Raw genomic sequence first — 16,948 nt, forward strand, 5'->3', positions numbered from 1 at the left:
CCGTCGATAAATCCGAACGACAGTCCAGCGCACAAACCGCTCGTCCAGCAGCCTCCAAACAGAACAACCTGTTCAGTCAGACTAGTTAAAGAGAGATTTTTTCTTTTTATGGACTGGCCTTGAAATTAATGAGACTTGAGCTCATCTCTTTCATTTTAAATTGATAGATACGAAAACATATTGATGTACAAATACCACGTTCAAGGACCTGTGTGACGGGTTTATATGAGAAAATCACAACAAATTTCCATAAGGATCCATAAAGCAGTCTTAGTCATAGTCTTAGTCTTAGTCTCAGTCTTAGTCTTAGTCTTAGTCTCAGTCTTAGTCTTTGTCTTAGTCTCAGTCTTAGTCTTAGTCTTAGTCTTAGTCTTAGTCTCAGTCTTAGTCTCAGTCTTAGTCTTAGTCTTAGTCTTAGTCTCAGCCTTAGTCTTAACCTGTTTTGTCTCTTGTAACGTCATTGCAATAACATCATTTTGAAAAATACACAACCAGGCAAATAGATAATTACAGATAAATAACATTCTAACACTAACAAACACAATTACAGAAGATTCATTAAAAAAAACAACAACAACACTAGACATGGATTTGAATGTCTCAAGATCAATATTTAATTACGTGCCCAATCCGCCAAAACATCTTTTAAAATCTGACTTTGGGCTGTGAAATTGAATAAAAAAAATAGAGCATCAAATAAAAAAAGTAAATGTTCAATGGACGTAAGTCAAATATATTTATATCTTCCAAGTTTTCTTTAGAAGGTTGATTAATGATTACATAACTAAACAACAAGCACAATATAAAACTAGTTTAAAAACAAAAACGTATATTGGAAAGAACGCCACATTTACAACCATAGGCCTATATCTCAATAATGAAGAATTCATTTCTTTTTTTTTTTTGTTTGATATAAAACAAAATAATTAGTTACCATTAATTAATTAATTATTTAATTTTTATAATTAATTCATGTTTTGTTAGGTATAATAAATAATTGTATAAAGTTTCAACTTGATCCTAGAATGAGTGTTTGAGAAATAACGTGTGCAAAATCTGTACCAGGCAAAGTGAGCGTAATACATAAATATGTATAAAGATGTATAAAATATAGTAACAATTTCTCTGTATTATTTCATTACTTTTATATTCATTATTGATAATTAAAAAGTGTTTGCCAACTATCAGTAATCATGCTACTATCAAAGTTTTTTCAGACAAAGTATGACGCGTAGGACGTAATCATCTCCTTTTTTGAAGTAACGTCTGTATTATATAAGTAAGATAATGTAATGTATCTTCATATCTAGATACAGGGATCCTTAGTAATAGGGAATGATAGCTGGAATATAATTTTTCTAAAGAAAGTGCTTCCAAATATTTATGTATTACCTATAGCCAGGTCACTAAACTCTTCCGTAAACTTCAATCTCCAAAATAAGCCTATTTTCAACTTATTATTATTTTAACATAAAATAATTCCAGGACCGTTAAGGTTGTTTGCTCAAAATGTTAATGCACATAGCACTCCACTACAAATAAAATATTAACAATGGCATGCGTCTCAAGTCTCAACCCCGAAGAAAAATCAGAAGCTGTAACCCTTTGGAAGTTTTGCAGCACACAGTGCTAAACTCTGGCAGAGCCTGCAAAACCGATAGAATGTATTTGCAGACAAAGAGGTGGGCGAAATGGCTCCGACCACAGCAATTGCCCTGGTTCTCGTCTCTTCATTTCTTTCATCTCGCAATTTTTATGGGAAGATTAGTAATAAATTCGCGACTGAAGGAGACAACAGATGTATGTAATAGCTGTTCTATGTAATAGTATCCAGGTCGCGAAGGAAAAAAAATGGACTCAAACTTGTTATTATAGAAGTACCTTAGCTCAAAGTATAGATCTACACATGGTATTAGTCTTACCTCCTCTGTAGTAGTTTTACTTTACAAGTATAGGCTTTGGCCATGGTGGCCTAACAGGATAATACTGTAATAGTTTCCAACAAAGATTAATATTTATTACTAAATACATTTATATTTGAATAAATTTTTACGTTGCCCTCGGGTGAAATGGTACATTGGTTATATTTTATAATTCTTATTTTCCTAGTTAACTCAGTCAAACAATCTATTTGCATGATACTCAAGAAATATAAAAATTGTCACAGCTGTAGTTTTATTGACATTTTTCGAAAAGTTCTTGTAAAAAACAAAACAAATGATTTTAATAAGAGCACACTACAATTATTTTATGCTGCTATAGAAGCAAACCTCCTTCCCAGTTCAATCTTCAATCTCAAGTATTCTCCAATTAACTTCCTTCCCCGCCAAGAGCAATCTTCAATCTCAAGTATTCTCCAATTAACTTCCTTCCCCGCCAAGAGCAATCTACAATCTCATGTATTCTCCAATTAACTTCCTTCCCCGCCAAGAGCAATCTACAATCTTCCAACTAAGGACACACACCTCTGTTAAATTACCATCTCAATAAAATAAATCCAACACAACTATTCCCTCTTGGTAGACACTCCACCCACGATTAGGAAACCTTAAACCATATCCTTTTTGAATGCCCCTTCCTAATCCACCTTAGGCAGACCCAACTACCACTCCAGCCCGACATAACCAACGGCAGTGCTGAGCAACTGAAGAAAACAGCGCACTATTTTTCCTTGGCACAGTCTGCAAAAGAGCTCACAGCTCAGCAGCAATAAAGATGGCTAGAAGAAGAAGAAGAAGAAGAAGAAAATGCTTTTGTCCATGCTGACGCCTTGTAACGAATCCGGAAAAATTCATTGCAAAATTTTTTTCTTTCTCGGTGATAAATTTCAAGGCCCGTGGTATCCAAAGCAATATTAACATAGATCTATAGGTTTTGCAGGCTTATACGAGTGGATTCAAAAAGAACAAACGAGAAAGAGTTCTACAATGCGATCGAAAATTAGAGATAACTATTCGAAAAGCGAATGATGAAACATACTTTTTAATGTCAACTTTACTAGGAGAAATCTATGTATTTCAACAATACATAGGTCTACATCTACTTAAAGTTTATTATAATGTTGTTCAACAACTTACCGCTAAACGTTTAGCATTCTCAGCGCGATCAGAGTCAAGCTATAGATAAAGAAAACAAAGCGATATAGAGCTCATGTGAACGTTTTGTTATCACGAGACTGATAAAAAAAGTAACCCTTTCAGACTTTGCGAGCAATAGGGCAGATGATGTTAAAGTCATCTGTTTCTTTGGCCAACGGTTAACGAAGAGTGTGTCATATGGCCAGCACATGGTACCCATTAGATTTGGGTGGACTCAGGGGCGCACACAAAATCCCGAAATTCCAAATCCCAGCCATCACCGAGATTCAAACCCGGGACCCCAAGCGCTTAACCACTCATCCACCGCACCCCTATGAGACTGATAGCTCTATGGTTTTTTTTTTGTTGTCATTTCTTGTTATTATGACAGTCTCAGTGCTATTAGAGCTAGCCTGGAAAACCAGTGACTTGGCAGAATTTAAGTCATTGGTTAATATGCATGACTGAATGCAAGACTGAATGCATGACGCGTAGGACGTAATCATCTTCTTTTTTGAAGTAATGTCTGTATTATATAAGATAAGATAAGACAGTAGTTGTACATAAAAGACCAGCCTGTTCCTTCATGGTGTAGGTACCTTATACAGTTTTACGTTCACGAAAGCGTTTTCTGTTAAAATCGAAATTTATTATTGTGTGTTCGTCGTGATTGGAATGACTTTAAATCTTTAAATTTTTAGATTTTTCTGTACAGGTGCATTAAGGAATTGTACAAAAAAACTTCAAAAGTCTCATCCCTTAAACAAACAAAATAAAAGGATTAAAATTTAGTCTCTTTTCCTCCCACATTTTAATCTTTATATATATTTAATATGTTATCATGGATCTGAGCGATCAGAGACTTGGATAGAATACAGAAAGTAACTAAGACGTCTTGAAGGCTTTCACCAAAGATGTTCGTGCTCCATCATAGACATACTGTGGTAAGATTGCACTACAAACAGCGATGTATAGACGGAATAGTCTTATGGTCCGACAGTTACGCTGAGCAGGTCACGTATCCCGTGTGAGGGTCGAGTGTGCCAAAGGAAGTCTTTTTTGGCGAATTAAAAGGTGGTCGACGTAATAGAGGTGCCTTAAGGAGACGTTTTAAAGACAAGCTTAAGCGCTAACTTGCTTTAAGTGCCATAGAAGAGAGCACCTGGCTGCAGGGAGTTCAGAACGAGACAGCTGGAGATCACTTACAAATGCCGCGAGATTCACATCCGAGACCAAAAGTAAATCAACTTCCGAGGACAGACGTGGACGGCGGAAAGATAATCTAAATCGACCACCACCGGACAATGCTCTGGATGGGGCAAAATATGTAGATCTCAGTTGGGGCTGTTCTGCCATTGAAATACTGCACTCCTCATTAAGCTTCGGACACGAAGACAAGCTTTAATACTATAATATAATATCAGATTTTGATTTGTATGCCATAAAGTCATAAGAAATTCGTGAGTAGGAAAAAAAAAGTTAAAATCTATTTCTATTGGATACAAGTTCATGAATTCAGCATGTGGTCTACACTTGTGTTTAAACTTTAAACCTACCTCCTCATTTTCAGCTTCACGTTTGGAAACAATTCCTCCAGGGCCTCCACCTCCAGTAACACGCTGCAATGGTCCAATTCAAAGAAAATTTTGTATTAATAACATATATTTTACATATTTTACAAACTCCCAAAGAAAGGCGATCTCAGATCCTGCTCCAACGTTAGGGCGTTGTTTGTCTTTTTAAAAAAAGTATTTTTAATGTTTTTCTTGTTTTCTTGTTATCTCCAAGTCATTGTCAGTAAGCTAGAAAACTTAAACCCCCAAATAAACAAAACAAACAAAATTAACAAATCATTTTTTTTACGAACCAAATGCCTATTTGACGCACTATCTGTTTAAAGATTAGTGAGTAGAAAAGGGAGTCTACATTTATAAAATATATTTGACATTCTAGACAAAAAACTCACCGCAAAACGTTCAGCGATCTCCCTGCGATCAGTGTCAGGCTAAAGAGAAAGTCAATATTGTAGAGCTTATTAAAACGGGATCGTTGTTTCTTATATTACAGCACTCATCCTTAATCGAAGACAGTACCATTATTATTAAAGTTACCACGTGATTATTATGTTTAGAAACCACTCCTTTCATTTCATTTTAAGTCACATTTTGTTCAACTAAGGTCATCAGAATCGCGATTTTAGTTGTTTCGAAAGGAATAAATATAGACCAGATCCTGATCAGAAAGTACAAGAAATACATTGTTCTTCTCAAAATTATAAATATAAATGTTCCCAATGTTGAAGATTTTGTAAGATAAATGATGACCGATTAAACAACTTCATTGGCTGAATATTTCATATTCTTTAATTGAAGTTAAAAAAAATATACGTTGATTTCTTATCCATTGACTTGAAAAATTTCAAAACTCTAACTGCTATTGCCGGAAGCTAGTTCTCTTCTAGTTTTTTATATCTGAGTTTGACAGACGGATAGACGGACATTTTGCACAAAAACTAAAAGCGGTTTTTCCCCTTACGGGCGCCGCTAAAAAAGCAGACTGTCAGGTGACGTACGTGTCAAGATAGCCAGAATATAAATAGAAGTAAATTATTGAACAGGAGATAATTCCTTGAACTTTCAGTTTCAAAAAGTATCTCAGAGCAGACGATTAAACTTCAAGTCGAAAAAAAAAAAAATAAGGCGATCTTCATTGAGTTTCTTTACATTTATATAAACCTAACCAATTGTTTCTCTTTTTTTTTAAATTTTATATTTAACAAGCCGGATATTACCCGCGGTCTATGGACCTATGTTTGGGTATTCTGATCTACTGGATTGAAGTTAAATCAATCAAAATTGTCAAACTTGAATAATGTTTCCTTCACATTTTTTTTGCTGCGAAAATAAAAGTAGAATATAAAAATGGATATACTCGTTCAACCGACATATTCATAACCAATACAAATTTCTGTGAAAACCGGTTTACACGATTTGTTAAAATTGTTCATTAATTAAGTAAGATATAACTGTAAAGAACTCCAGGGTTATTCACAGTCCCCAAATGTAAAGGACTGGGGGTGAGTTCTTTACTACAGACATATAGATCGATAGTCTAGGGTATGATTCTCACATGTAGACCCTAACATGTATAAATATTATAAAGTATCACTCAACGAAGGAGTATACAATTAGTATTTATTTACAGCCAACAGCAAATACATATATACTATTGAATGCATAATCATCAATAACTGAAATACTAAAATCTGCCCAACCGACATACTACAAGGCGCTTAGACTAGATTCATTGAACAAAAGGCTATCAATGCCACACATAATATTTCCCACAATTAGTCAGTACTCTCACATAGCAATGAATAGTAATACAAGTTATAACATCTCCTTACGCTAGGCATACAACTGGTAAACAAACACAAGCACCCTACTCAGACCAGGTCAGCTCTCCAACTGCTAGACTGACCGCTAGAAAACCTTATTGTCCCCCCCTTGAAAATCTCGTGATAAAAACAATTCATAAACCAACTAATAAAATAAACAAACACACACACAATCTCACATCTTACACACCCCCACTCTTGACAATAACTAGGTACTTTTATCTTTTTTTTTTAGGCCCTCATGTCCATGTTGTGGGACGGACATTAAACATACACTACGGTCTGCGCCATGATCTGAGGAACCTTAATGCCAAGTTTTATCAAGACGGGTTAAACGGTTTTGATTTGTATGCGGGACATACATATATACATATACATTGCCTTCTGCTTTATATATTAGATTAAGTATTGATGTTGCATACTTGAAGTGATAATTAAGTTATTATTGAAAGAAATATTTAATAGATATATTGGGATATTAATAATTAAATAGAACAACAGTGAAGTATTTACATATGCTTTCGAACTTACCGCTTCAACTGTAGATTCACGTTTGGAGGCTATTATACCCCATCTGCCTCCTCCTCCTCCTCCAGGAAAAGACTGCGATGATATACTTACACATATATATATATATATATATATATATATACATATACAGAGAGAGAGAGAGAGAGAGAGAGAGAGAGAGACAGAGAGAGACAGAGAGAAATGTATGAGAGCTCGTGGTAACTTAATTTTCTAAGGTTTCACTAAGGGACTAATTATACATATTACATGTCGTTAAATAATTATATTATTATAAGAAGAAAATAAATTATTGACTGACAAAAGATTCATTGTTATACAATTCAAATCAAAGAATGGATTTATGATGGTGACACGATAGAGGTGACTATCTGGGCTACCTTGACACCTATGAGGCTCATTGTCAATCCAAACGTAAGTCAACTATAAGAGAGACTATACTTGAACAAAAGTAAAACTTGAAGTCTAAATTAGTTACAAGCTGGATGAAGACTTACCACAACACGTTTAGCGTTCTCGTGGAGATTAAAGTCCAGCTTAAGAAAAAGGAGACAAATGGATAGAGATTCGAAATGAATGTTTTTGTTTGATTAAGAAAAAAACAACAACAAACAAACAACTAGAATTACATTTACATTCAAACCGTCTGTGCTATTTTGGCACGCGTGGAAACTTATAATATCATTTTTGTTTTAAACTAACTTATTAAAAAAAGTCCAACTAGGGCATTGCTGCGCAATTACTCTGTTTGTCGAATACATCAGTTCATGGGCGTAGCCGGAGGTGGAATTAAGGTTCACCTCCCCCCCCCCCCCGATAAATGAAATTCTAACCACTCACCCCAGCATGTGGTGATGGAATTGTGTGACCGTTTTTTTTTTCTCTACTTTAGTTTATTGTAGGAAAGATTTGAATGTTTAACCATCACTTACTCCATCACAGCCATAGGGGCATTGAGGTTAAAACCTATCCCGTTCTATAAAACAAAAAATAAAGCAATTGACCGTCAACAAAATAACACGAGCGTAGCCATGAGTTGGTTTTAAAAGCCTCACCACCTCCATAGATTTTTTGACGTTAGAAACTCAATCTTCAATTTCAAAGGCTACAACAGTTACCAGATTCTATAAGAGTAGCCAGAAAGGGTTTTAAATTTAACACCCGCTTTAATTCAGAGGTTTTTGAATTTAAAAACCCCTTCAGCGAGTTTCTTCAATATAAAATTAAGTTAGTTTAAGAATTCCCTACATGGGGCTTTAAACTAAAGCCCTCTCCAAAGGGTTTTGAGTTTAAAAACTCCCTACACAAAGGTTTTTAGGTTACCACCCCCATTCAATAAAAAAACTATATATGACAGTACCCAATGGGCTTTTGAGTCTAAAAAAACATCCTCCATGTGGTTTTGAGTTTAAAACCCCCCACAAATGGTTTTGACGATAAAACTTCCCTTTTCCATAAAAAATCTAAAGATTTGTTTCAGATTTTGTTTTCGGTCGTTGACTTGTAGCACCAATCTGCTGTTAGACATCTTAACCATTGTAGGCGTAATGAATCTTAACTAATACAATTTTAAATAAGTTGAATAGCTTCCTTTCGTGAACAAACTATATTTAAAGCTTTAGCTAAAATATAAACAAAATCAAGTTGAAATGAAATCAAATAATCGTATTAGACGTAAGTAAAAATATTTCTAACAAATCTAACTCACTACAATAACACAACCTTTCAGTCTTACGTTCTGGAGTCGTCTGTTCTAACTAAGACCCAGTTACGACAATGCCACGTATGTTGCATCATTCACAACCAATCACTAACATTTTCTCACCATCACCATATAAACGCACACACACTCCATAACACCTACACATACATACACACCTTTCTACAGAAGGAAAAGCAAAGCATAAATTACTAAATTTCACGAGCATAGCCAAAAAAAGTTTTAAGGTTACCCACCCCTCAAATAAAGTACAAAATCAAAACTATAGTTACCCATTTCTACTAGTCGCATTAATAAAGTGCATTGAAGAGCAGATTTTGATTTTTTGAAACTCAATTTTTTAATAGAAAGATAACTTAATATGCGTTCTGTTCGTCTTAAATACAGGAAATAATGCAAGGCGCCGGGGCTCCACCCCAGACCCTCTAGATGTCAAGGACTGTCTTTCCACTTACTAAAGGAAGAACATATTCTAGAGTGCAATGAACGTTTGAAAAAATAAAGTCTATTAATGTAATAAAGATTTGAACACACAAATACATATATGGGGAATGGGAGAAAAGAATACCCCCCCCCCGAAAAAAATTCTTGCTACACCGATGAACCAGTGACAAATAAAACAAGTTTATTTATAACAATATGTCATACGTTAAATGACATAAGGTTTTGAATACAAAATTAGGTTACAAAGATAGTTTTTGTAAAAACAAAACACTATCTTCGCAAATAAAAAAAGAAGATACATGTAGGTATCGAAAGTGTTGCAAATATTATTGTTATGTAGACCGACTAACGACACATTCAGCAAGGTACGTAGATAAATAACATCCTGTAGTTTATGACGGACAGACGTACGGATGGACAAGCAGACCACACAAAACTAATAGCATCTTTTCCACTATTGTGTACCGCTTACAGCTGTTGTGAATTTCTGAAGACATTTAACACTTTGAACTGGAAGTAAATGGAACGTAATGTTACAAATGACCAGTGACAGGAAGAGGTTAACGTGTGACCCCGACGAGATAACACAGCAGCGGCAGTTCCCTGGAATGTACATGTATAAACAGAGACAGGATGTGACGTGTCCTTACATGTTATTCCAAAAGGTACTAGCAATGTCCAGTGACAGATAGAGGTCACAACTTGTGACCCCGGCAAGATGACACTGCAGCCGATGTTTTCTTGAATCTACGTGTATAAACAAAGACAGGATGTGACGTTTCCTCACGTGTTATTCCAGAGGATATTAGCCGTGTTTGTGCAACTTTGGACAAGCGATTAGGGACTCTATATAAGCCAGAGAGTTAATGTGAAAGTCAGTCGTATGGAGTCGTGAGTGAGCCGTTACAGTCGATACAGACTATGTAAGACGTGTGCGGTTCTGTGGAAGAGAAATGTGTACGACTCGATGCAAGTTAACTAGGGTAGAGTTAACTGGAATGGACTACTGTCGTTAAAGTCTATACAGCGAACTACAGTGGACCTGAGCCGTTACAGTCGATACAGTCGATGTAAGACGTGTGCGGCTCTGATTCGGTAGACTTGAGTGCGACTTGGTTCAGCTTTAGGAGACCTGGAACGACACTGGGAAGTGAGTCGTTGGTCTGTTCTGTGGAATACGGCTCGATGCAAGTTGACAAGAGATGAATTGCAACGAAGTGAAGAGATGAATTGCAACGAAGTATAGCTAACTGTAAACTGACAGATATTGTACAGTCTTCTACGCTACATGTTACATTGACGAATTGTTAGGGTTAATAGTCATTAAAGTTATATGAAACTGAAAGTTGAGTCGTCAAGTTCTTTGCAGTGTTTTTATTTGTGTGCCAACTAATACACCTAGCCAGAAGATTCAGAAATACGTAACAGTAATTTAAATGGTTATGCTTGCCATGGATGTGGCAAAATATATAGGTCACAGCTGGGGCTGCGTATCCACGGGAAATACTGCATTCCTCATTAATTTTCAAACTCGAAGACTAGCCTTATTATTATTAGTTTCCTCAAAAATGTATCATGTCTTGTTTTGGTTACACATTGTGTAAGTTGTGGCTTACAGAACAATGTATCTTATACATGAACATACCCTGTAGTGATGTCTAAGGAAATATTTCATCTCACGACAAAGAAACGTAGAATATTAGTTTTATAAAAAAAATAGCTATTTTTTTATATATATTTTCTTTTCTGAATTCCAGACTCTTAAAATGTAAAAAAATATTTTATAAAGGATTTTGGTTACTAATCTGAAGTCATATTAAGATTTTTTTTTCTAAAAGAAAATATGAATACAGAACTTGGATATTGATATTTAAATAGGTTAGAGTTATAATAATGGGACAATAGTTAACTTATTACATATGATTTCAGACTTACCGCTTCGTTTGCAGATTCACGTCTGGAGAATACACCTCCACCCCACCCACCTCCACCAGAAGAAGGCTGTGATGATTGAAATCAAAATAGGTTTATATATATCAGCGGTTTTGCTTATAGATTTGCTAAGTAAAAGTAGATTGAATATAACCTATTTAGCTCGCCGACACCCTTTATTGTTCCCCATCAGCCGGCGACCTCAACAGTAAAATAATAGTCTAGAGTAACTACTTTAAAAAAAGGTTTTACATGTTTTGGATGTTCCTGCAGAATTGAAGATAATTTACTTCCTAGTCCAAACGTCCCACATGACGATGGTGGATTGGAGCGGGCAGGATTTGAGCCCGGGATCTTCGATAAGTCCGAACGACAGTCGTGTGCGCAAACCGCACGACCAGGCAGCCATTCACAAATATTTAAGCTTCACAAGATATAGCTTATAGAACTTTGTTACAAATGAATTACTGACGTTTTTCTATTTCTGTGTGACTATTTAAAACGAAGAGACGGCGTATCTTGATTCAGGAACTGCTGTTCACCGACGATGCAACACTCATATCTCACTCACAAGAAAGATTGCAGAGGCTTGTGAATGCTCTGGCAGATGCTTGTCAAGAGTTTAGTCTACAATAAGCCTTTCCAAGACCATAATCCTGGCACAAGATGTCGCAAAAATACCAGCAATACGTATTGGAAATCACACACTTACTGTGGTGCAGGAATTCACATACTTGGGAACAACAGTAGTCAGCAACCTAGATTTAGACACTGAGCTGACAAAAAGAATAGGAAAGGCAGATGGAAGAATCCCTAAAGACATCCTATACGCTGAACTTGCAGAGGGAGTCAGACCCAAGGGCCGCCCAAGACTAACCTACAGAAATGTCTGCAAGCGAGACATGAGAGCCCCGGCATAATAATGATAATAATAATAATCTTTATTATCCGTAAGGAAATTTGTCTTACAATTTGTGCATTACTGTGACAAGTCAAAAGCTCGCTGTCAGAGTCACTCAAATTTATCACAGCATTAATTGTTATTGTTCATTATTTATTTATTTTATTTTAATTATTTCCCCATCCTACCCCCAATTTCTTCACCCGCACCACCTTTTCCTCTCCAGGCTAAACTTAGTTGACCACATTGGAGATAGCTAGGCCGCGTCTTTCGATTTATCTTCCCTTGACCGGGGCAAAGATACACACAGTCTCTTTGATCTTACCGGCAGGATGTCTGACAGCCGCAGTGGACACCACCTTGTGTGGAATGCAAGTCACTCTTCCCCCCCCCCTTTCTCCCACGTCTCTCTTTGATCTAGGAGATTACTCGAGTCAAAACGCCTCTCGACGCTCCAAGGTGCGACTCCCATCTCAAGTCTAATTCACCCACGCGTAAGATAAATCTTAAGCCTAGGACATTTCCTGTTTCCGCCCACCTTTTCCAGGCCTATATAAAGTAGATCCAAATCAAATCAGACCCTCTTTTTTTTCATTGTCGTTGAGCAATCGAGTCTGGACTATATCATTTATTTTTACTCCTAGAGGAATACCTGGTGGTAAGCCGAACTTAATCACAAGTTCCATCTTAGTTACTTTGTGCATATTTCTCACTGGAGATTATCATGTGTATTTTATTATTCTATTTACATTAATTAGTGCATTGTGTATTTCTCACTGTCGTAAGTAGAAAACATAAACATGTCCTATGTATGTATTTAAGTATTGCATTAATCTATTAATGCTGCGTTGCTCAATTGGTCGTTAATGCAACCATGTATATATTTGTACATCTTATTTTATTTCCTTTATCTCGGCTGTCCGCCTTGATAATTTTACTAGCGCACTGATACTGCGTTTAGAAGAGAAGATATATGAATTATCTCCCCTTTTCTCATTTTACTCTGACGAGAGTTGCGCCCCTTGAACGGACACCCTCCCCATTCGAGCGCGCTCCATTGTTCTCGGCCGACGGTCTTATGTAAACAAACCGTCATAGTCGCTGATCACCGCCCATTCCCCCCCCCCCCGCTTTTTCTCTCTTCCAACTTGTGTTGTTTATTTGAGATTATTATTTCCCCTTATATGTACATTTTATATTATTATTTCCCCTTTTATGTATATTTTTATATTGCCATTATCAGCCATCTATTTTCCCAATCCCATTTGTCATCATCTCCCTATTGTGCTCTTAAGCAATTTTACCAATCTGACGAATGCACCTCAGTCGAGGGCATCGATAAGATGCATGAGAGACATGTCCTAACTTGTCTTTATTTATCCGCAGCCTCCCTCAGGTGTCTGCCTATTTGCTGTTCATTGTCTACTCGGCACTACTCAACTATTTACCTTTGTGCTTAGTGCTATTCAGCACTGCACTTGCCTATTTGCTATCGAGAATCACCTACTGCCTATGTGCTTAGTGCTACTACTGCCTATGTGCTTAGTGCTATTCAGCACTGCACTTGCCTATCTACCTGCCTATTCATTTGGCATTATCTGCCTATTCATCGGATCACTTGTCACTTGCTATTGAGTATCATCTACTGCCTACGTGGATCTACTCAACTCTACTACTTGGCGCTATCGGCCTTGCTCACCTATTCGACAGCCCACCTGTCAACTTATTAGGTGCGACGTCCCTATAGACTCAGATCTGTGCGAGACGTTATAGATACGCCAACCCTCTGCAACTCACTGGACATATCCTGCTCATTACGCTGCCCACGGCAGATCAGCTCTGCCCGCAGTAACCTTGTGCCCACGGTAGCCGGCCACCCGCCCTACTCTGCCCACTACAGATATCAGAACTTTGGATTGAGACTCCACAAGAACTGAATCACCGGCGTCCCTCTATCCGCTAGAGCGCCACCTCCAGCTGCAAAACCTCAAGCCAGGACACAGCCAGCTGTGACATCAACAGGACAACCAGCTAAGTCAGAGGACAAAGTGACATACTTTCTTATTAAGTGCATGAGTGATGATTAAATCCATTATTGCTTAGAGATAGATGCAAACCCTCCCCCTTTTTATTCTTATATGTATATTTATGTATATAAATATTCTTCATTTTTAACTTTTGTATCTATCTTTCATTGCTTGTCTCGTTGCGTGTCTGCTCCCGATTTATATGTTGACGGGTTGGTGTGTGATAGCTTTAAAAATAATCATCCCCTAGACATTAAACGCGCCAAACACACGTCACATTTCCCCACCTGTCACAATTACATCAAACAAAAAACATTATAACTATAAGAAACCAAAGTGTACATTCACACCAGACTCACTCATAATTTACATGTGACAAAGTTTATACCAGATTGTTCTTATTTAATGATTTGATTGCCAGGGGAACAAAAGAGGGTTTGTGTCTGTTTGTCTTTGCTATCAGTGTCTTGTATCTCTTTTGTGATGGTAAAATCACAAAATTCTGACACAAAGGCTGATTCTTTATTTCGAGGATCTTGTTAGCTTTTTTATAGATGTTTGTCTCAAACAACTGCCCAAATGGGGTTTGTTTTTTGCCAATGATTTTGCCAGCAGCATTTAGGATTCTATTAAGTTTATTTTTATTTTTAATGCTCAGATTGCCATAGAACAAAGTATGTGGGAAGAGAGAGCCCAAGACCGGACAGCATAGAGACAGTCCCTACGTTCTGGTAAGAACTTCGCTGAGTGCAAAAAAAAAGAAGCTGCATCAGTCAAGAGAAAGAAAAAAAAAGCTACCCTGTCAGCTAGCCCTAGGACAGATGCATACACAAGCACGAACTCTGCCGCTCCAGGATTGGCTTGATCAGTCACACCAGATTCTGCCCCGTGACTCACCTGGGCGCATCCATTGTCTTGGGAGACATGAGCAGCCATAAATATATAAATATATATATATTAAATAAAAATACAATGTAAAAAAAATGTTAATTCTTTGTTAAAGATCAGGTTTCAAAGGTGTTGTTCCATATTGAAACTATTATCTTCAGTAAGATGGAGTATAAAACAATTGCGAAACAATTAAATATAAACGAAAATGCTTTTCAAATACCTCACATCGTGCGTGAATTTCGCCGTAGAAAAACAATGTATGATTTTAACTGTTAAAACTATTTATTCTACGACTATACAAATGTTAAACAAGGTTACAAAGACAGTTTGTGTGGAAACACAAACTTAAAATCGGCCCCCTAAGTGGTCCTCCCAGGTAGGTTTCAATATTTTCAGAAAGAACATCCGAATGAAATTATATCAAAGACAAATGAGAGATAAGAATGGAGAAAGAAGGTTGACAGATCTTGTGTAGTGCCCCAACGGTGCAGCAAATAAAAGGATAGGTGCAAGTGAATGTAAAGTTAGATGTGAACCTGGCCTAACTAGTTCCCCTTTCAGACCTTGTGGTCTATAGGGCAGATGATGTAAAGTTCATCTGTTTCTGTGGCCTACGGTTAACGAGGATGTCCTGTAGCCAGCACAACGACCAACCGCCTTTACTTTTCCCCAACTAATGTCTGGTATTTATTAGAGCTTGGTAGACTCAGAGGCGCCCAAGGATTCCGAAGCTGAATATCCAAGTCTTCACCAGGATTCGAACCCGGGACCCTCGGTTCTGAAGACAAGTGCTTTAACACTCAGCTACAGCGCCTCTCCGGGCCTAACTGAAGTCTTATAAATAATTTAATTGTTTTGAAAAGGCTCATGATTAAAAAGAGGTCCCTCAAAATTTTTTTTAAAGTAAATAAAGTTTATAAGATTACTATTCGTTATAAGTTAGGTCTAACATATACTACATACTAATTAGTTTTTTCTCTTTAAAAAACTGCTTGCATAACTGATTTAAAAAATTAGATTTTTCGCTTTCAGGAAAAGAAAAGTAGCCGTTGCATCAGAACTTTGAATGGTCTAATTGTGATGTCGGATTTTCAATATCTTTTTTAGTTTACGAGATCTAAACGGGACGGACGGACAGACGGTCAGACGGACAGACGGACAGACATTTCACACAAAACTAATAGCGTCTTTTCCCCTTTCGGGGGCCGCTAAAAATCATTCGGATTCATTTGACTGCAACATAGTAATTACCAATTCAAAAAAAAAAATGAAAACGTTTTACACTTTTTAAAAAAATCCGTTTCTGTTGGTCTTAGGCGACCCTCGCAAAATCGACATTCGACCCTCAAGGGAGTCGCGGTCCACAGGTTGAGAGCCCCTGGAATCTAAAGCTTAAGAAGATTTCTAAAAAATATGCCATATAGACTAGTTTGAATGCAATTCAGTATCAATGATCATAGATAACAATAAAACCTTCCATGTTTTGTTATTTTTATAATACCTCTATTGAAGTTAGAACTTCATGGAACCTTCAGGAACCTGGATCCATGGAATCTGGAAAGTTGATCTCAAAATTTACTTAAACGATTTTTCTAGGAATTGAACAGTTGATGAAAAGAATGACTCGCTCGTTGGCCACACGGAGAAAACTCTAGTTTGACCGTTATCATTTTTCAAGTAAAAGTGAAATATATTTAAACTAGCCAACCGGCGGCGTAGCATACGCCGCTATTTTGTAGGGCGGCCTTAGGCCACTACAACCTATGCGAAAGCTGTGGGCCCCAGCACAATCATAGGACAATCATAGCATATATATGTATATATATATACATATATATGGTGTATGCATTTTTATGAATAGGGTTAGGGTTTACTGGGGGTTAGGGTCAGGGTTTGGAAAATCGTCCCCCCCACTCCAAAGTTCTGGATCAGCTAGTGTTACGAGGGTGGTTCAGATTTTAGTTTTGGCATTCGGTGTGGCAATATTTAGAAGTTCGCCATCATATCTGAAATTGAGATAGACGCCTTCGG

General features: G+C 37.0%; 1 protein-coding gene across 9 annotated transcripts in view; it reads right to left on the minus strand.

Annotated features, from left to right (window-relative positions):
- Positions 1 to 590: 590 nt before the first annotated feature.
- The window catches only part of LOC106076356 (uncharacterized), a 49,217-nt gene continuing 32,859 nt past the window's right edge, over positions 591 to 16,948 (minus strand). For 2 of the 9 annotated variants that reach the window (XM_056042521.1, XM_056042515.1), the window contains 5 exons: positions 5,044 to 5,082; positions 4,634 to 4,696; positions 3,078 to 3,116; positions 1,923 to 1,986; positions 591 to 663 (listed from right to left, as the gene is read on the minus strand). In XM_056042521.1, coding sequence (XP_055898496.1) covers positions 1,939 to 1,986; positions 3,078 to 3,116; positions 4,634 to 4,696; positions 5,044 to 5,082 — 189 coding nt within the window. In that variant the 3' untranslated portion in view covers positions 591 to 663; positions 1,923 to 1,938. The remainder of the gene's footprint in view (positions 664 to 1,922; positions 1,987 to 3,077; positions 3,117 to 4,633; positions 4,697 to 5,043; positions 5,083 to 16,948) is intronic. The other 7 variants (XM_056042520.1, XM_056042511.1, XM_056042518.1 and 4 more) reach the window with 6 other exon arrangements.

The sequence above is a fragment of the Biomphalaria glabrata genome, chromosome 9, assembly GCF_947242115.1.
Source record: "Biomphalaria glabrata chromosome 9, xgBioGlab47.1, whole genome shotgun sequence".
NCBI classification, from domain to species: domain Eukaryota; kingdom Metazoa; phylum Mollusca; class Gastropoda; family Planorbidae; genus Biomphalaria; species Biomphalaria glabrata.